Here is a 20,935-nt window from a genome sequence, read left to right as displayed (position 1 = left end):
GTAAATATTACAAATTTGCATTTGCAATTTTAACGCTTCAAGCAATTCTTTATGGCGTGTATTAGAAGTGGGCAAACTGCATGAGCATTTATTTGTAGATAAACGCGAAAGACTGAATAAATGTCTAATATATAATTCACACGATCGAAATTATGATTCACCATAATTTCGGTCAACTAAAATACGTGATTGGGGCACCTATGTACATTTTTTAATTATTCCTCCTAATTTATTTTATTCCCTTATGATATTTCCTAAAAATTATCTATATTATATGCAAACATAGTTTGTAATAGGAAAAGAAAAAAAGGTTAAAAAAAAAGTATTACAGAAACATTTTTGGAAAAGAATGGCATTGAAGAATACTATTATTATTTTCGTGTATAATATTGTTTTGGAGAACACTCTAGAATAGTGTGTAAATGCGTGCTCTACAAATCAAAATAAAATAATGTATATCTAATTTTTTGGAGCGTAATCTATTTATTTGCCTTTATCTACGTAAAAACTTTTTCACTGGATTTATAGTTACGATGCGGGTACAAGCTCCCATAAACTATTCAATGTACTCCCTTCTCTTGGTTCTTCTGCAGCGATTCCTAAATGATTATTAGTATTTGGTCTTCTTTGACCTGTTCCACATTCAGAAAAATAATAGCCAAATACATTTGATATTTCATTCGGACTTTCTGTTGTTTCAATAAATTGTGCTATTTTAACATCAGGCTGCATTGGAATCTACAGCAATTAACAAGTTTACTTACACTCTATCCACTTTTTCTTTCCTAAATAATATGAATATTACCTGATGCTCAAACGTATATTCGATGCCAAAAATGGGAGATTTCTCGTATGCTGCAATGAGTACAGAAATCTCCTTTTGAAGAGTATAAAGCGCAGACTGAGGATTGACGCGAAATCCTAAGATATAACCACCGCTAAGTTCTGTACTTAATATTACTAATGTAGGTCCAAATTTCGAATTTCTCGTGGTTATCTGAAAGTCATGAAATTTAATTAAACTTTATTTATAAAATCAGTGTATAATTTTACAATATTTACACTTGATATTATGAGGTAAGGCATGGAAACATTGAACTGATTATTCATGTCAGCGAACCACACTAAACGTATATTAGTAGCAATGAACGTCCCTACATTTCCCTAAAAAATGTTTCGAAAAATACGTAATATTATTAATAGACATACACGCACTTTTATCAAATTATTACTTAATAAATATTCAAACCTGTTCCACGGATAAATTCCACACACCTTGCAATGACGTGTGTACTTTTTCATGAGGTAATAAAACTAAACGTTTATCCTGAATAATGCCACTTCTAAGTTTAATCTCCCGGTAAATTTTTGAGGATAGGTATGCTCTGTAATAATTGCTTTAATCATGAATCATTATAATTAGTTGAGCATAATGCTCACCTATGAACTCCCATAACAGACGTATAGTGTCTTGTACTTTTAACATCAAGATTTGTAAATAAAAATTCATAACGACATTTACGAAACGATGTTAACACATATAGGGCTTGAGTGGAGCCACCATGGATCTGAAAAATGGAATAAACCACAAATCAATATACAAGGTTTGCCACTTAAAATGCCCCAGAGCATAGATGCAAGAGGAGGTCTATCTTTTTAACTCTAAGAAACATCACACATTTGCATACATTTTTTTCCAGTACTTACTAATTGTATTCAAAGAAATTTAAAGTAAAATTTTGATATCTTCAATAATTATATTGAAATAAACATAAATGTTTCTCTACGTCCGTGCTACGGGGCACACTTTAAATGTGCAACCCTATATATCCTATTTTAATTATTGATTTTTGTAAATATGACTAACCGTATTTATATGCTTTGTATGAACCAATATAAAGCAATTATAACCTATGCTTAAATTAATTCGAGGCAGTGTAAGTGAATGCCACAAAATCCTAAGATTAGTCACAATCAGTCGTCCTTTATCACCAGCATTTCCTTTTGAATCTTCAATTAAATCAAACTTATCAATTGTACATTCTCCTACTCTCAGCTGCATTTGACTGATATCACATAAAAATAGAGTTAATTGTTGGCTACTTTAGTACATAATGAAAAGAATAAATTATTACCTGTAAGCAACGTCAAATCTAACTTCGTTGTCCTGCCACATATTTATGGAAATATTTTTTTTCTTTCTTTATTTTTTAAATGAAATATAATATTTAGATGAAATATTTATTTTGATTACGATAAAGCTAAGTAATAATTGTACATTTTGCTCTTTAATAAAAAGCTAAATATAATAAAATGCTACGTATTGTGTACAAATAACGTTACCATAGTAACAAATTGGCAACAGTCGGTGATATTTCTCACGTGCTACATACCACCAAAGATTATTATTTATGGCAATAATGAAATTTAAAAATTGCGAAATTATATTAATCTTGTATTGTTTCTAAAATAAGGTAATTGAAAAAAATTATTCTGCTATATTATCAATCATTGTAGTGGCTGGTGAGGGGCTTGAATTTCGTGTGGCATCTTCCATTTGCATAAGTATTACCATATAGGCAAGTACAGAGCTAATTACCTAAACAAAGACATATATATATATATATATATATATTGAATCACTTAATTCACAAGCTCGTATATGGCTTGAGCACATTTACTAACAAATCTACAGATGCCCGTGTTTGGTACGGGCAGCTGGGTTCTCTTGATATTTAAATTTGATTTGTTTCTTTTCGACATAAGCGAAATAACTCATATAGTACACTTCACTAAAAAACGACTGAAAGATGATTTTAAGTAACTCAGTACTGTATGGGAAGGCAATAGAGCAATCGATATGATATACGAACAAGTACTTTGCCAGTAAATAATGCCAAGTTTATATATTAGGTGGTTAATAAACTGACGATTTATATACATTATTAAAATTATTTTTCTTACAGAACGTATAATTCCAATATTTAACTCAAAAAATTCAAATCCGGTAATCTTAATATTTTCATGAATCATTTGTAAGGAAAACTGTACAACCTGAGAAAAAATATTTGTTAATTATTTAAAATATTTTCAATCTGAAGTGTCAAGAAAAGAAACGAAGTTTCTGATACGATAAATGTATTACCGTATTCTTAAAAGGCTGTCCTCGCACGGAAGTATCGTGTATTAATAACATTGTTGAATTTAACTAGAGAATAGAAAGAATGAAACTTTTTATGCATTAACAATAAGCTAAAATAAGAAATTCAATTCAACCTCGTCCATCAGATTCTCGCAGGCGTAGCTTATGCGCATCATCCGCAACAGGTAGAAGGAAACTGAGAAACAGAGTGAAAAAATTAAGTCTTTTTGTTGTATATGTTCGCGAAGTGCTTTCTGTAGTTGGTAAGTTTGACCGAGTATTGAAATAAAAGATACGCAGGAAGCCATAAAAAGATGTATGTTAAAGCCAGAGTTGACCTATTGGAATAAAACTATTATATTGTTTTTTCAAAAATAATGAAAATAAAATAATATAATACACAGTAAATTATGTAATTTCAAGACATTATTATAAAACCTTTCTTAATAAACAGCATAACTCGTGGTGGAGAAATTGGATCATCCGTAAAGGCGAAGATAAAGATTTAAAATCATCGACATGATTGTTTTGATCTCTTATTACAACAAATACTGCTTCACTCGAGAGGATATTTGAATTCTTTTGTTTAATTAAAATTTCGTTTACTTTGCAAAATCTTTCTCTTATAATTGTTAGGTAGTTGATGAATAGATAGTCCATCATTACCATAAGTATACTCGAGTACCAAAGTTGAAATGTGAAACACATTTCTTTTATAGAATAATCGTAAAAATTGTCGTAAATACTATGAGCAGAAACAAGCAGTGGAGTAATAAACAATAAGAATAATTGCAGTCGAAACGTATAATTACTTTTTAAATTCACATTGAACGTACTATAGAAATAACAAAAACATACGTTTTAATCGATTGATTTTTATAAGTAAATATTGAAAACGAAAATACAAAAATATGAGTATAAATGTATACCTGATTGTTCTGTCTATTTTAAATAAATGTTGTCGTGATAGTTGGAATTGAGTTGGTTTTAACAAAGATGACCCAAGTATGCTTAATACGAAAATGGAATTTCCAAAATATTGCAGCTTCATAACCAATTCAATAATTAATATATGATTACATTTGACGTCACAAATCGCATCCCGGGCCATATAAACACAATAACAAAACCCGATAAAAATAAACGAAGTATACAATCTTCCTATTGTATTTAAAAAATTGATACCAAGGAGATGCCCGATATTTTCAATCAATTGTTTTGGAAGGTATTGTTGCTGCTCGTTTCGTACATTTTTCGACCACTGTTTTCTATAATAATTAACATTTGCCATTCTTACGGTAATGCTGAAATTTACCAACCACATATACTGAATAAATACTTTTTTATATTATAAGTAAAACAATATAGAATACAAATGTTGTTTAGCGTAATTACATTTCCTAATGTTGATGTAAAGAATGCGAATAATTGAACCTTTGTAAAAATTTATACATACGGTAAAAATACAACCGTGACGGCTAGATCGATTTCCTAATTGATTTTATCACAATAATTATGCAACATACAATTGCAATTTACAAAGGAACATTAAAAGATTTTATCACTTTTAATACAGATGATATTATTTATAACCTACATAATCGTATCGCAAATAAAGAAAACATAATTATAGGTTTAAGTGAAATACTTTGAATTTTAACTTTTAACACTAAATACAATCCATACCATGCAGCTTATTATTTAAACAATTTGAAGCAAATCTTTGTTATCATTGCATTTTTATGTTAAACTAAACAGTCTCCTTATATTACTGTATCGTATATTATAATTTTCTCATTTGTCAGTTCTGTATATAAAAATTATATATAAAATAAAATCTACATTGTGCTCGCATATAGACTGATCCCGCAGAATGAAACGCGATAAAATGCAGTTAATAAAATACTAGTTTGTTCTAATAAATTATTGATTAAATACTAAATCCTGTAAAACTATTATTTGCTGCTTCTTCCAATGTTTATAAAACTCGGTGCATTTGAAAATAAAATAACGTAAATAGAAATAACTATTCTTAGTAATCCTCTTCGTCATATCCATAGCCATAATCATCATCTTCTTGACTCGTATGTTGAACAAGCATCTGACCTACCGTCATCTCCATGGCATCACCATCAGCTTCAATGTCTTCTTCAATATAATCATCATTTTCATCGGCTAAAATCATAAAAATAGCATATTCGTATATTTGATTTTCATAAATGATGATAAATTGTCATTTACAATGATAATAATTATTGTAGTTACCAATATCGACACCCGGGGCTTCTGGAACTTCAAGCTCAACCCTTTCGTTTTTGTTCAATTGTAGTTTCACTTGCGGATATTCGAGATTTTCTATTTTATGATGATCAAAATTTAATACTGGTGGTTTTGTTTTACGTATTCTAGGTATTGGCAAAACTTCCGATTTTATTGGTGACTCGATCCTAAAAAAAATATTTAAAAAAAGTCGTGCATTAAATAATAATAATAATATTTTAAATCTATTATGGCACCGGTGAATAGGAGTTACGTAAAATTTTGTGAAATCGGATTATGTACAAACATTATAAGAAAACTGCATGATTGTTTTAGGCCTCCTGCATACCAACATGATTCCATGAACATGTGAATGTATAATGATGCATATGCACATTTTCAGCACTATATATCAGTAAAGGTTATCATTGTAGAGTGGCTTATTTCGTATACGTATACAGTTACATATTCCACTTGATTGTCATGGTGTTTGTATGCAGCAGGCCTATAAAGAGAAATGAATTATTATAATTCATTATTTATTTAGTTAATATCTATAACATATTTCTCTTGCTGATTGTATAAAAGATGCTACTTAATAATTTTATTTTACGAAATTGTATTAAACTCTTTGTTCACATATAACAGAAATAAATAATAAAAATATAGGTAACGTACAAGTTTTCAGAAGCTGTTTGTTCCCCATCAGATTTTAATGGAAAAACTGAAATTGCTTCATCTGTCTTATTATTGGAGCTGCTTACACTAACATTTAAGCTCTTTAAAACTTCATAATTAATTTTCGAAGATATTCGCTTTTCTTGTAACATCTTTTCGATAGCTTCGCCTATAAAAAGTAATTAAAATTAAACATTGCAAATAGCAATTAACAGTTTAATATGTTTAAGAATTATATTACCAGCGCTATTTGCAGGAGCAGATCTATTCTTTCTGGTAGTCGTTCTTCTCCTTTTCTTCTCAGGTTTGCCTTCATCTTTTTCTTTTTGTCTTTGTTCTTCTTTTTCTATAATCAAATTGAACAGATTAATGATGATATTCAGCGAAGACAATTGTTGAGGTAGTAATGTATATTATTGATTGCAACTTTTACATCCTACAATTTTATTCAATGGTAATAAGGTTTTCAAAATATATTATTCAATAGTAATAAAACTGTTATCTTTGTTGAATGTTACTAATAATTATGTTGAGGGCTGTTGTACTATAACATCAAATCAGGTGCCGTTTATGGAAGAAAACGAGCAAAAAATCTAAAAACTGACAACTAGATTTTGCGTTTTTGAAGTTTTTACTAGCTATATTGTATACGTGACATCTGATTTGTGATCGTACAATGACCCTAGGGATAGGTTGAATAGCCAAAGCAGGCAAGCCTCAGATATACCACAATGGACGGTAATTTGAAAAGCTACCAACCAAATTTTCGCTCTTAAATATTGAAGTATTATGTTGCATATAAGGCATACCTGCTTTGACTGTTACAATGGTCCTAAATGCATATTGCAAGAGAAAATTATTTGCTATATTATATGTTACTCTACCTTTTTGTTCTTCCAAATATTTAGCATTAATTTTGTTCCACAGATTATGCTTAACTTTCGATTCTTTTTCAGACATAATATAACTATCGATTTCATCGTCATCTAAATCCGCAATGTCTATGTCTCCACTGTCCTAAAATATCTCTGTGTTAAATATTTGAAGCTAAATACTATAATAGAAAAATTAAAAGTTCAAAATTGTGATAAATTATACATACATTTTCGAATGTAACATTCGTTTTATCTTTTATTTCATTATCACGATCATTTGATATGGCCAATCCCATGGATGCAATATCAGGACCTGACAAATATTTTTAATTATTAAAGATTCATTTTAAAATTATTAATAATTGTTTATTTTAGCGTAAAGTAAATATAATTAATTTATGACAAATTAATGTAGGAAGCTCTTTAAGTATCTACCTAATCCAGTCATCAACGAATTGGGCTGAGAGCGAATGGATCCGACTCTTGGTTCATCTGGATCATCAGGATCACTTTCAACACAGTTTTTAATTATGTCCAGATTACTCTCTCTTATAAACTTATCCGCGTCATCATCTTCTATGACCGAAGCTAAAAAAATAAAGATCAAGAGATAATTTATAATAATCCAACAAAATATTTATTTCATTAGAAATATCAATCCACAACCATCACTTATACAAGACTCCTTTCGTTTTCTGGACTTTCCAACTTTTTGGTCCTCCAATTGTTTATCGATCTCAGCCTGTAATTCGCTAATTTCATTGTCAATATTTTCTAGCTAAAACAGAAAATTAATAATTATAATTCTGATTACAATCAGTAAATTTATTTTAAGATAATTATCAATAAAAGATGTACTTTTTGCAATCGTTCCCTGTCTTTTTTGCGAGCAGCTTTAAAGGCTGGAGGATCTTGTTCTTCTTCTAAGTCAACTGTCATGAATTCTTCTAGTGTTAGAGCACTTGATGGTGTTTCACCAAACTCTATCAATCTAGCAAGAGACAAATTTATAATTAAATATTATACAAGCAATTGAGGAGATTTTTAGTAAACCGAATAAATCTATGTTTATGGGAAAGCTAAGTTCGTACCGTCAATTCTCAGAAACCGATTCATAAGAAACATTATTAATTATTTTCGTAATAGAATTCTTGAAAATACAAGTTTTGTAGACATTATAAAAAGTTAGGGTCTTTTAGACCCTACACACACATGTACGTTTTATGATATTAATAGGAAGTGCACGTTTTAAGGGTTAATTGAAATCGACATGGACTTTTACGGGCTATAAGGGTACCATATATTATCGAGTCCCTTCCCCTTTCTTGCATTTTTTCTAATACAGCTATGTAGAAATTCTAAAAGTGTTAATTTATATTATCGTTTTACAATTTAAAAGAAAAAACTTGTTTTTTGGTGTTTTCTATATTAAAATTGTAGATTACTTAAGAAAAAAATATAACATTCAATGCTTTAAACGTGTTATTGAAATTTAAATTTTCAAGATTTATGTGTGAGATTTCTTAATTTTTTTTATCCAGATGGATAGAAAAATATATCCAGAGCTGTCTTTTGGTAGTCAATCGGTTTTTTTAAGTTTATTTACTTTCTCTGTTGATACAGGGCGTTCCAAAAGCCTAAGTAACTTTGACTTTTTTGAGAACTAAAGGTTGTAAAAGAAATATGTTAAATACGGTTTATTAATATATATTTAAAATAATATTAAGCAGGAGTCGTCGATTTGACTTTAAAAGATCATTTGAAGGTCACACGAAAATCACCTTATACGTTTTTTAAATAGGTCCCTTAATGTTTTTTGCAAATTTTTATAGCTTAAAAGATTTTAAAAAGTTTATTTTCATTTCATCCAGTCATTGACGAGTTATTTTAATTCAGAATTGCATATAATTGCGGATTTAACTGAAATAGTGTGCGTGATCATTACATGACACGCGCGTGATTGCTCACCTATTGAAATTTTTAAATCGAGAAATTTCGTAAATAATTGAATGAAATGCAAAAAATAAAAAGATTTTTGAAAGCTCTCAAGGTCAAATACAAAAATATGTAATAAATATAGGATGTCCCATTTAACAAATTTAAGGTGACCATCATTTAAACTTCCAATCACATTTCAAGGTCAAACCGAAAACATTATCTTATATATCCTTCTCGTAGTTAAAAATATTTTATTTAACACACATATATTTTAATAGTGAGAATAAAGTTTGAGTATGATTTCACTATGTAGCACGTTTATTGAAACACTCTTTATTTGAAAAGTAGAAATTTCAGTAATAAATCTTTGGTGAATTGAATGATGTAAATATAATTTTTTCCACATTTAACCTGAAATTTGAATTTATAGAAGACATAACAAAAAATATTTCTTGCTTTAAATTGTAAAAATAAAATATAAATTACCATTTGTTGACTTTCTATAATTATAAAATAGCTGCAACCTAAAGGGAGTGGACTCAAAAATACTTAGTACACCTGTATTCTCGGTAAGAATCATCATCAATTGTAATAAAATATTTTCACTCAAATTGAAGTAAAATTTGATTGTACATTCCAAGTACCGATGCGTCAATCCTCGATTGTAGAAATTATTTATTAAGGAAGTAAATGTTTAGATATTTACCTTTTCCGCAACGTGGACTCGTGAACTTTTACAATTTTTATTATATCCGCTGGTGATCTATTGAAGTCGTGTAAACGAGCAGCCATCAAGAGAGCTAATTTAAAAAAATATAGTTATAATTAATTAGACGTAGGTGCAAAAGAAAAATATTAATTTGAAACATTTATTTACCAGCTCCACATAATCCTGAGGGTCTCCGACCGCTGTGTATACTGTCCCTTTTCATCCTTTGAACCACTCGCAATGCCGTCATTGAGACTTCGTGCGTTTTTTCACCGAACTCAAGTTTATTTGCAAACCTCATTATGTAAAGACAAGGATCTATAATAAATAAATACAAATTTTAAAATTGTGCAGGTTGTTATTTTGATCTGAAAGTAGAAATTTTCTTATTGACTTATTGGAATTTTGACATTCATTTAATAAATTAAATATGTTAAGAGGTGAGGGGGGGGGGGGGGAGTTAATATTAGAACTGATAGAAAATTCTAGTCATTCATGTGTTCCAATAATTCTTAACATCTATAATTTATTGTTTATTAATAAACAACAATCAGTTCCGATGGCTATTAAGAGAATAATAAATTAGGTTTTATATTAGACTGTTTTATTTATTTAAAGGGACTGTTTTATAAAAATGATCTTTAAAAAATATTTAAATCTTATTGTTTTATATTATTTAAACGCATATCACATACATGTAAGCTGTTTAAAGGTATAATGTGACGGAATTTAAATTAGGCCTAATTGGGGTTCTCTTTAGCTTTTCCGAGTTTTCGAATGTATAGTGTATATAGTATAATTTTCCCATGGAGTGCCTTAGAGGCGTGGAAGGCTAAAAAAGAGCTCCAAGCATAGGGAGGGGGGAGAGAGAGATCAGATCGCACGAGCGTGCACACAGCGCACACTCGGGAGTTAGATATGCTACTTTGACGGTTACTTCTATCGACCGGTGTGCAGGCACTGCGCAGGCAGAAAACTGAGAACGGTTTGGATCTGTTTAACCAGCACCCGCCTAAAATGGCGCTCGTCTAACTGACATCAAGGTTCTCAAATCGTGGCCATCCTCGAGTAAACGGGGAAGAAAGTTAAATACGACAATGGCAATGTCTAATCTATACTCCAAAATATCTACTAAACCAATGAAACGCTTCCAGGATAACGTTACCGTTAAGCAGACCAACGCCTGGGTCAATGGTAAGAATAACACAAACAATCTCTACGTCTTTTTTCTCTTTCTCCCTCTGCCCCTACTTCCCTATTGCTTGCTTCATATATCTTTCTCATTCTCTTGATATTATTATTATTAAACTCCTTCCGCGTAATGATTTTCGAATCAAAATTATCTTTCATTGTTGCGTCCCTTTAGTGATTCTGTATTATGTCAGTCTTCTGTCAGTAGCCTGACCTTAGTTATACCACGATATAGTACCATGTAAAATTCTCTATACTTCTTCGAAAAGAGCAAGCTTTTGTCAATTTGCTAATTTTCATTATATAGTAAAGTGTCTTTTGAATAATATTGAAAAATAATTGTTATATTTAGAGTGTTTATTTTTATTGATAGACATTAATTCAAATTTAAGCAGCAAGATTTCATGCTTTTTGTTTCTTTTTCTTAAATAACCAGAAGTGCTGTATTGATAAAATATGTTATTAGGAAACTATAATTTTTTCAGTGATTTTTGTATGTCACATCATTTTACCAAATTTAAGTTGACAACTTTGGCAATGCTGTCTAAAGCCATTTAAATATTAAACATTTTCACATAAAGATTTGTGTTAGTAAAGCTCGAAAATTACATTAAAACCTTAATCTAAGAAGTTATTTGTGAAAATGGTTATCTTTTGCAGATTTTCTATATTCCATTTAATTCATACTACTTACTTTGAATTGACTTATAGTACTATATATATATAAAAGCTTAAAAACATTAATGACAAATAGTTTGATCATTCCTATCCTTTTATTTTAGCCTTAGTTAAAATATTTTTTTTGTAAGAATCAACAGTATTTCGCGCTTAAAGAATAACCATAGTTTGACTGGATCACTAAAGATGATTAAACAGTTGTTTTTCATACTTTAATATGTGTATAATGATAAAGAGAATAATTTTATATGGTTATTAAATTTTCGTTTGCGTATATAAGTTCATTCATAATCTGTAATAGCATAGCAAAATACTTAAGTAAAATATAACGTGCATAATTTTATAAAACTTAGATTATTATTTCATTTCTATAATCTATAATAAGATATGATTGTAATGGTTTTTTTTTGCATGCGTGTAATATAGCTAAAATGTTGCAAATAAATTAAACACGAACGTTTTAGTCGTTTTGACCTCTTAGCTACGTAAATAGAAACAGATACTCAGGCCTATTATAGCAATACACTTTGTTTGCTAGCTACATTATTTCACTAGTATTACAAAAATATTGTTCAAACTTTAGAAGAAGGTTTTAAAAACTTTAAACATTGAAAAAATAAATTACTTTGACGAAGATGAAGACGTACACGATGACGAAGAGGAAGATAAGAGCTTTTAGCATTGACAGCATATATGATCATGAAAATTTCCGATTACGCGATGAGGAAGAGGACTATTTGCTAGGTTATAATAGTGAATATTTTGCAGCGCGTCGTCTGGAACGACAGATCAATTGTGATAAAATCTATTGTTGATATTTTTTAAAATTACAGAGTAAATGACAATAATTATTATCATGCTATAAAATGCTGTGCTTTTTCATTGCTGTCGAATAATTGAAACAGATAAACCTAAAATGTTAGACCAGTTGACAGTTTATCTTATGAAATATTAATGTAACCTCTAATAGATCACTTCTTATTTGTTTTATCAACTTGTGGTCTTCTTTTATAGTACTACTACGTTAGTAAATTGATAATTAATATATGGTACATACTTAATAATAAAATAGCAATGATCATTAGCTAAAATATCAAGTTAGGTATAAATGTAAGTGTATAAAAACAATGATGTTTAATATACTACTTTTGATCAATTATGAAATGTTCATTTTTGAATATAGGTAGTTATTATTTAAGAATATACTACTGAAAAGTACAACATTTTTTAGCAGAATCCCCAAGCAGTTCACCACCTTCAGTAAATCCACTTTCACCTATTATACTACAACGAGAGGGAACAGTGAACCAGCCTCTCAGTGCTCCTGCATCACCATTGTCTTCCTTATCAAACTCTATCACTCAAACCAATCTTCTATCACAAGAAGATTGTACTCAAGACCCAAATTGGCAAGCAACCAAGCCTACAGTTCGGGAAAGAAATGCTGCTATGTTTAATAATCATCTTATGGCCGATATAATATTTATTGTTGGCAGCCCTGGTAAATATTATTTAAATATGTTTAAATTACACAAAATTTTCAAGAGACAATGACTAATAAACAATTTACCTATCTTAGGACATACGCAAACTATACCAGCTCACAAATATGTTCTTGCTACTGGTAGCTCAGTATTCTATGCAATGTTTTATGGAGGGCTTGCTGAAAATAATAGGGATATAGAAGTTCCTGATGTGGAGCCTGCTGCATTTCTTGCCTTGTTAAGGTAACCAAATATTTTGAGTAATGTATAAAGAGTCTTTATGATTGTTGCATTATTTAGGTATTAATTTATATGTTTTTTTATAGATATATGTATTGCGATGAAGTACTGTTAGAGGCTGATACAGTTTTAGCAACTTTATATGTTGCTAAAAAGTATATTGTACCTCACTTAGCAAGAGCATGTGTCAGCTATTTGGAAACAAGTCTAACAGCAAAAAATGCATGTTTGCTTTTAAGTCAATCTCGATTGTTTGAAGAACCAGACCTAATGCAGAGATGCTGGGAAGTAATAGATGCTCAAGTAAGTGAAAATCAAAGGCTATTAAGGCCCCTAACTTTAAATGACAAATTTCAAAATACACTAAAGGATGAATCATATACCTCTACAAATTATGTTGAATACATATCAAATTCTTATTCTTGCGGAGATATTTCTCTTGATAATAAATATGAAAATTTACGTTATCAACGCGTATGCAGAAATAAAAAATTAAAAAGTAGTGGAAGTTTTGAAACTTTAAGAAGTAAATCGTCGTTAGTGCAATACTGCTTAACTTTATCTGAGAATGACTGTTACACTTCCACAGTTCCATTAGAAGCCGAAAAATTACGATCAACGTTATTTCGTACTCGCAGTGAACCCTATTTTCCTGACAATAAAGTAGATATTGAAATAACACAAAACCTAATGTATCAAGAGAGCTTCACGGAAGAGTATGAATGTAGCAAACACACAATGGATGCAGATAATCTGTTTGAAAATAACTCATGATTTTTTTTACCTTGTAAATATTTCTCTAATAAAATATCATTGTAAAATAATGTCGCTAATATATTGTACATACTTTAAAAATTGAATCAATTATCAATAGCCATATTTAAATCTTCTGAGAATTTTAAGACTGTTTTTAAATGTGAATTTCATTTTCAAAGTATAGCTGAATCAAATTTTATTAAAGTTTATTTTATCTACTGTGATATTTTGTAAGAACGCAACTTAATTATCTTCATACTTACATCAGAGGTATTTAAATACTTTTTTCTAAATTTATTATTTTTAAAAAATGTATCTAGCCTATAGATATATGATATACTAGTATACCAATTTTAAGCACAGACTCATGAATGCCAAAAAAAAAAAAACATTTGTAACAATATTGTTGAAATATGTGCATTATTGTAATTCCAATAAAACATTTTTTCTAAATCCGTCTAATGATTATAAATATTACTTTTTGCATTTCTTAATGGTTTTCTTTAATTTTGCTACTGGATTAGACCACTTCACTTTTAAAGATACAACTCAGTTAATCATCATACAGAATGTTTCGCTTCATCCGGCTCAAAACGTGGACCAAAAAATTCATTCATCTTTGTAAATATTAGAGATAACAATTTTTTCACATGTCCTTTCTAACAGTAATTTCTATTGAGGTCCACGATTGTTTGATGCAAAAATTGATATCTTTCATGAATATGAAAATAAATAAATATTTACGTCCACGCTTTAGGAAAAATGATGTGAAACACCCTGTATGATAGGATTTATTTGTAAATATATTCTGTTTATAATTATTATTGGAAAATTGTTGTGCAGGCAGAAATGGCACTACGATCAGAGGGTTTTGTGGACATTGATTTTAACACACTTGAATCAGTTATATCTCGAGAAACCTTAAACTGTAAAGAAATTCATGTATGGGATGCTACATTACGATGGGCCTCTGCTGAATGTATGAGACAAGATATAGAAATGAAGCCGACAAACCAGAGGAAATTACTGGGTGAGCTTATTTTCAAATACAATTTATAATAGAGCATTCCATGTTTAATGTATTCTTTATATCTCTCAACCTTTAACTACCGACATGTTACTCTGACGGACCTAACTTATTGATTTTTAAAAGGGATATCATTGTTTCTTTTTATTTACCGCATTTATCTACGTTTCAGCTATTCATCGGTGTTTATTTTATTTTAAAACCCTGATATGAGATGTAAGATATTATATACAATATTTTAGAATTAATAATAGGAAAAATTGTAATTTTACATTATTGTTTTGGGGTAATATGACAAACCACGTTTTTATGATTATGCTGGTAAATTAACAGGTTGGTAGTTAAAGGTTGAAGAATGCAAAAATATTATGACTGTATTTAAATATTAAAAAAAAAAGAAAAAATAAGTTAACAATAGTGTACCTTTTAAATATTTTAGGAAAGGCCTTATACTTAATTAGGCTATCCGCAATGAGTCTGGAAGAGTTTGCCAATAGTGCCGCTCAATCAGGCATCTTGACTCAGCAGGAAACAATAGATGCCTTTTTATATTTTACTGCTAGCAATAAGCCTCAATTTTCTTTCCCTACTAGGCCACGACAAGGCCTGAAAACGCAGGTAATAAATAACGTTATCGATTGCTCGAAGCTCATGTGTTGTACAAAAGCCAATTCCAGAAAGACCCTCCGAACATTTTTTTAATTAATTTTGCTATGATTGTTCCTGTGTTATAAAAGTACGTTATTAAGATGCTTGTTGTGAAAATATTTAAGAAATTTAAAGACGCGTCTACATTTGCAACAAAACGCCTCTCCCAACCTCGTCGCGAACTACACCTACATACTGTTGTTTTAATGTGATACAAGTCACATTGAAACAGCAGCATGTAGGTGTGGTTCGCAACGAGATTTGCAGCGGCATTTTGTTGCAAGTGTAGACGCAACTTAATGTTAATTATATTTCAGATTTGTCACAGATTCCAATCGTGCGCATACCGGTCAAATCAGTGGCGATACAGAGGTCGATGTGATTCGATTCAGTTTTGCGTTGACAAAAGGATTTTCGTTGTGGGTTTTGGTCTTTACGGAAGCTCCTCTGGTGCCGCAGAGTACAGTGTCAGGATAGAACTTAAGAGGCTTGGCTGCGTCCTTTCCGAAAATAGCACAAAATTCTTTTCGGATGGCTCGAGTAGCACGTTTCACGTTTACTTTGAGAATCCCATTCAGATCGAACCGGAAACCTTTTATACAGCAAGCGCAATATTGGACGGTGGTGAATTGAGCTACTTTGGCCAGGATGGAATGTCAGAAACCACAGTTGGCAGTGTAAATTTTACTTTTCAATGCAGTTCGGAAAGCACCAATGGAACTGGCGTTCAAGGTGGTCAGATTCCTGAATTGATATTTTACGGACCTCCTTCAGAAGACTGACATAAATTTCCAAAAGAAATTGTGTTCTAATTATTCGCGAGGCAGGTTTAGAACAAAATGTGTACGCTACCTCCAGGTGAATCTGTGCGCGCTTCCGTGATGAATAACGGAACGAAGTCTACGTCGCCAAATCATCGAAAAGAGCTCTATAACAAATGGTAAAACCACTCTTTCTCTCGGTAGACATTTTGCCTAATAAAAATTGTGCACCGGTCAAGTATGATATTGCAAATGATATTGAAACTGAATAGAAGAGCATCTCTCATATGTCACGTTATTTATTTTAAAGTCAGTGAATGCATACGATACGCGCACCTTATAAAACGTGTAAACATATGCAACGTAATAGTACAACGTAACTCATAGAATACTTCTATATTTAGTTTCGATACAATATTTGCGGCCGTGAATTGGAGCCACACATGCACAGACAAAATGACAAAGAATACGATATTTATGTAGAATATATAAAAACTTAATTCGTTCATATTGTGTCATAAATAATACTTTAGACACCTGCGAAATACTGCAGGATTTAGAAGTACGCGGTGTTCTGTACAGTTTTCATGAGTTAAAAGTTAAAGTCAGAATAATCGTTGCATTGTGAGTTTTGTTTGTTGCTCTAAGCTAACAAATAGTAACGAGGAATGGAGGTTCAATACCATTTTAATAATAAATATTATTTTCTTTCGTAGTCATGGCTTCATTTATTATTATTTCACGATTAAGCTTATTGATATAAAAAATATATATATTGTTGAAACTCCTAATTTCTCTGATGTCCGTATATTATAATTTGAAGTTAATAGAAATGTTCTGTATAATTTTAAGTTGTTAAAAATTTTTGTAATAAATATTGCAAACACTATACTGAAAAATTTCATTAATTTTTTTGTAAGTATTAAATTCGACATCTTTTTAAGTAATATTTTGTTTGACTATCTAAATATACCAGGCATTTGGTTATCTCCTGCCAATCTGAAAATCTAAGACAAAAGGCAAACTCTGAGATTAAAACTGTTATAACAGTTTTTCCTAAAGGTCTTAAGTTAAAAAGTTATTAACTGTTAACATTTTTTACCCTATCTTTGTAAAACTGATCGGATTTGGTAAGACTGTTTAATGGGCTTCATTGTCTTTACTCAATTAGACCAATTTCATAAAGGGAGAGTAAATAATTTAAATATTTAATAACATTTTAGCAAAGGGCTTTGGAAGGAAATTTTATAAGGGTATTAATCTTACAGTTGGGTCTTATATCTCGAATTTTCAGGTTAGTAGAAGATAATCAGATACTCGTGAACTTCTTAGTTTAAGACTGCTAGATAAATATCTAGAAATACAAGAATTTTAGAGAAAATTGTTTTTTACAAAAATTGTATAGCGCAAAGGGCGACATTAGATAATGTCCTTTTTGACCTTCAAATGACTTTTTCAAAATCAAACTAATGATATAATCTTATACTGCCTTTTGTGAAAATCAGCTTTTGTAAAAAACAATTTTTTCTAAAATAATTGTTTTATCAGATATTTGTCAGTGCCCAGTTCAAAAATTTACTGTTTAATTCCCACTCGAAAGAATGATCTTTTTAGAATATGCACTGAAATTTCATCTATAGCTGAATCGCGACAATACTAATTCATTAGGATTTTATAGTATTATTTATTGATAATATTAAAGCTTCAAGTTTCAATTTTTTAAATCCTACAACTGATATAATGGGATTGTTAAAAGTAGAAAGACAAATATAACAAATCCTAACTACCTCCCATGGATTTTACTGAGCAAGTGGCTATAACAACCGATTTGTTCAATGAAAAATATATTGATTTCAAAATAAAGAATTTTTAGGGTCAAAACAATGCAACTATCCAAAAAACCTATACTTTCTCTAAGGACTTTACAGTGTCAATTAAGCCAAAGCTAATAAATATTAATAATTGAATATTGTACTACATGCTTATACAATATAATAATTAAATTTTGTTTTTTATAATGTTTATTAAAAATTATCATATGCTCAGTTAAAGCATGATTAAAGGCTGTGGAGATATTAAGTTCCTGTAAAATCTTAAAATAATTTAATATTTTTATAATTTTACAAAAGTAAAAGCAATTATAATTTTCAATATTTATAAAATGATTTTTTATATCAATAGTTATACTAATATTATATTCAGGTACTTTTTTTCCCACGCATTTTGTGTAAATTCATAATCATGCGCGTGCGTGTACTCATACTGATATTATTTTATTTTATATAAAAATTGAAAAGAACACGCATGAAACTTACCTACTGAAGGTATATTAATGCACAAAGCTTGTGTGAATCGCAGATATGTTCGTCCAAGTTCATGAACACAAATTTGTAGTACATCACTAATATCAATGAGCATGTCTATTTGATTAATTAAGGAATTTTATTTGTTTAGTATAGTTAAAATATATATAGAATATATAGTCATAGTAATTTAACCAAAAAATATAAAACAGGGTGAATAAGATGTCTTGTGTAGGCCTAATATTTTGAATTCCAAAAATGGATAGTAAATAAGTGTCCTCAAAATTTTAAGAACACAAATAGTTATATGAGTACAACCTTGAACAGCATTGTCAAGGTCATGTAAAAGTTATCTTGAATTTTCTAAATCTTAATCTATTTTAGTATTATATAATTCAAGTATTTGTGAAGTATTTGAAGATGGAATAAAATGTATGTGACTGAATGTGCATGTGAATGCATAGCAATCGTGTAAACTAAATCAGTAAGCTACACCATACATATTTACAATTTTAAACCATATGTTATAAATACCTGGAGTAAATATTATACTACTAAAGAGTTTTCAAAGTCACAACAGCACATAAAAGAAAATACAGTGGAAAATATAGGTTTCTATTTGAAAAACTGAAAACAATTTTACTGTGATTTTGATAATGTTGTTTAAAAGTCACAATTAAATAATTATATAATATGCTGCTCAAAATTCTTTCTGTCTTTCTTGTTTTGAAGATATGCATTTTTGTTACTAGTGTTTGAATGTTTTGTAGATAAAATGTAAGAAAAAAGATTTTTAGAATAATTATATTTAAATCAAGTAAATTAAAATTCTAGGCAAAGTGCACACAATTACTTTTATAATATAAAGGATACGTGCAGTTCCCTCTGTACGGCATGTAATATATACACAAGCTGCATGATTATGCGCTTGTTTTCTTCCACGTGTCAGGTGGCGACTCAGAGCCATTTTGTAAAAATTGACAGATGTATCAATGCAATGCTGATTAAGCCTTATGAAAAAATTAAAATATAATTACAAGTATTATAAAATATATACATATAGCATAATAAATTCTGTAATTATTAGAATAAAAAATATAAGCTTCTAAGAAAACATTTTCTTATTTAAAATAATACTATTAAATTTATTATACTAAATTGTTTTAAGTAAATTATTATTATTATAATCAAAATTCTTTACAATTTTTAAATTACTTACTGTAACTGCATACAGAGATGAGTTATACCTTTTCGAGCATTTTGAATAGTTATACCTCTTGATTCTTTACCACTCACATGGTATGCTAGAATTATGTTATCAATTATTTATAATTGTACTGAACTTATTTTAATGACAGAGAGTTTGATTGAAAAACGTACATGCTCCAAAGCCTGTTGCACCACCTGTACTGTCATTTGCGACAAACTGTCCAAGAACCATCATATTTCCAGATGGTGATTCTTCGAATGTTGTCTCGCTGACAATAAGTTGATCTTCCAGTACAAAACCACATTCTGTACATACTGCATCTCCTCTAGCTGGATCTGTTTCAATATCAGTAGATCCGCAATTACGGCACTTGCTTCCTGACATTTTAAACTGAAAGATACAAAATTGCTTAAGGGTCGGTGTTTTTGCCCAAAAAATCGGGATTAAGTAGGTGTACCAACTTAAATTTTTAACAGTAATAATAGCTCTCGCAATATTTTTTTCATCTATATATAATTTTTTTATTTTTAATTAAATTCATATTAGTTCATACATATAAAATTTCATATGTATGAAACTATCAAAACAAAATATATTTGGGTATTAGTGAACCAAAAATTGAGATTGGTATACCTACTTAATCCCGACTTTTGAGCAAAGCACCAACCCTTAAATGCTGCACTTATATGCACAAATAAAAACCATGAAATCAATTGTATTGTATTGTCAATAAATTTGGATTTATAAACTCGTTTAAAATTATATTATTCAATGAAAGTTTAAGCTATAATAAGTAAAATTTGGCAACTTAAAATCAACATTATTTTTCATAACCTATATTTAGTAAACTACTGAATTTAAATTTATTGATATACCTCGATCAACTTTTTTGGTTATGTTCCGTTATTAACTTCCAACTGCCAGTGCGGCAGACTGAAAACGGATCTCCAGCAATTCTCAGTAATACCAACTTCTCGCCGTTGAAAACATTTTTATTGCTGCCAGCTTTAGGGCGAGGACCTCTCAGCGCTCATTA

The 20,935-nt window shown here is 29.7% G+C and overlaps 4 protein-coding genes across 8 annotated transcripts; 1 reads left to right on the top strand and 3 right to left on the bottom strand.

Moving 5' to 3' along the window:
* Positions 1-90: 90 nt before the first annotated feature.
* Positions 91-2,475, bottom strand: BBS5 (Bardet-Biedl syndrome 5 protein). The gene is made up of 7 exons (XM_066726479.1): positions 2,136-2,475; positions 1,868-2,066; positions 1,441-1,568; positions 1,250-1,385; positions 1,063-1,164; positions 806-997; positions 91-738 (listed from the first exon to the last, which is right to left on the bottom strand). The coding sequence occupies exons 1-7, from the start codon at positions 2,174-2,176 to the stop codon at positions 529-531; spliced, it is 1,008 nt and encodes a 335-aa protein (XP_066582576.1). The 5' UTR covers positions 2,177-2,475; the 3' UTR covers positions 91-528.
* On the bottom strand, positions 2,471-4,466 carry LOC136773089 (uncharacterized). Its single transcript, XM_066726478.1, has 5 exons — positions 4,072-4,466; positions 3,581-3,977; positions 3,277-3,480; positions 3,146-3,208; positions 2,471-3,054 (listed from the first exon to the last, which is right to left on the bottom strand). Exons 1-5 carry the CDS (start codon positions 4,464-4,466, stop codon positions 2,776-2,778), a joined length of 1,338 nt encoding a protein of 445 aa, XP_066582575.1. The 3' UTR covers positions 2,471-2,775.
* Positions 4,331-20,821, bottom strand: Brf (Brf RNA polymerase III subunit). 4 transcript variants are annotated; one of them, XM_066726474.1, is made up of 16 exons: positions 20,775-20,821; positions 20,070-20,289; positions 19,909-19,993; positions 19,563-19,699; positions 18,702-18,806; positions 9,770-9,919; positions 9,599-9,692; positions 7,813-7,945; positions 7,621-7,732; positions 7,390-7,542; positions 7,182-7,267; positions 6,964-7,096; positions 6,321-6,425; positions 6,080-6,248; positions 5,408-5,589; positions 4,331-5,317 (listed from the first exon to the last, which is right to left on the bottom strand). In XM_066726474.1, the coding sequence occupies exons 2-16, from the start codon at positions 20,281-20,283 to the stop codon at positions 5,175-5,177; spliced, it is 2,001 nt and encodes a 666-aa protein (XP_066582571.1). In that variant the 5' UTR covers positions 20,284-20,289; positions 20,775-20,821; the 3' UTR covers positions 4,331-5,174. The 4 variants fall into 4 exon arrangements, with proteins under 4 accessions (XP_066582571.1, XP_066582570.1, XP_066582572.1 ...); XM_066726473.1 differs by lacking the exon at positions 20,775-20,821 and adding an exon at positions 20,533-20,755; XM_066726475.1 differs by lacking the exon at positions 20,775-20,821 and adding an exon at positions 20,567-20,755.
* Positions 10,498-18,805, top strand: lute (BTB/POZ domain containing protein 3 lute). 2 transcript variants are annotated; one of them, XM_066726477.1, is made up of 8 exons: positions 11,765-12,214; positions 12,304-12,580; positions 12,705-12,971; positions 13,050-13,197; positions 13,281-13,497; positions 14,794-14,980; positions 15,417-15,595; positions 15,943-18,805. In XM_066726477.1, the coding sequence occupies exons 3-8, from the start codon at positions 12,920-12,922 to the stop codon at positions 16,405-16,407; spliced, it is 1,248 nt and encodes a 415-aa protein (XP_066582574.1). In that variant the 5' UTR covers positions 11,765-12,214; positions 12,304-12,580; positions 12,705-12,919; the 3' UTR covers positions 16,408-18,805. The 2 variants fall into 2 exon arrangements, with proteins under 2 accessions (XP_066582573.1, XP_066582574.1); XM_066726476.1 differs by lacking the exons at positions 11,765-12,214; positions 12,304-12,580 and adding an exon at positions 10,498-10,795 and having other exon boundaries at positions 12,702-12,971.
* Positions 20,822-20,935: the final 114 nt, after the last annotated feature.

Source organism: Prorops nasuta, unplaced genomic scaffold (assembly GCF_024137725.1).
Source record: "Prorops nasuta isolate Cenicafe-Biocafe unplaced genomic scaffold, Cenicafe_Pnas_1.2 PNAS00004, whole genome shotgun sequence".
NCBI classification, from domain to species: Eukaryota; Metazoa; Arthropoda; class Insecta; order Hymenoptera; family Bethylidae; genus Prorops; species Prorops nasuta.
The sequence above is the reverse complement of the archived record's forward strand: the minus strand, read 5'-3'. Positions and strand labels throughout refer to the sequence as shown.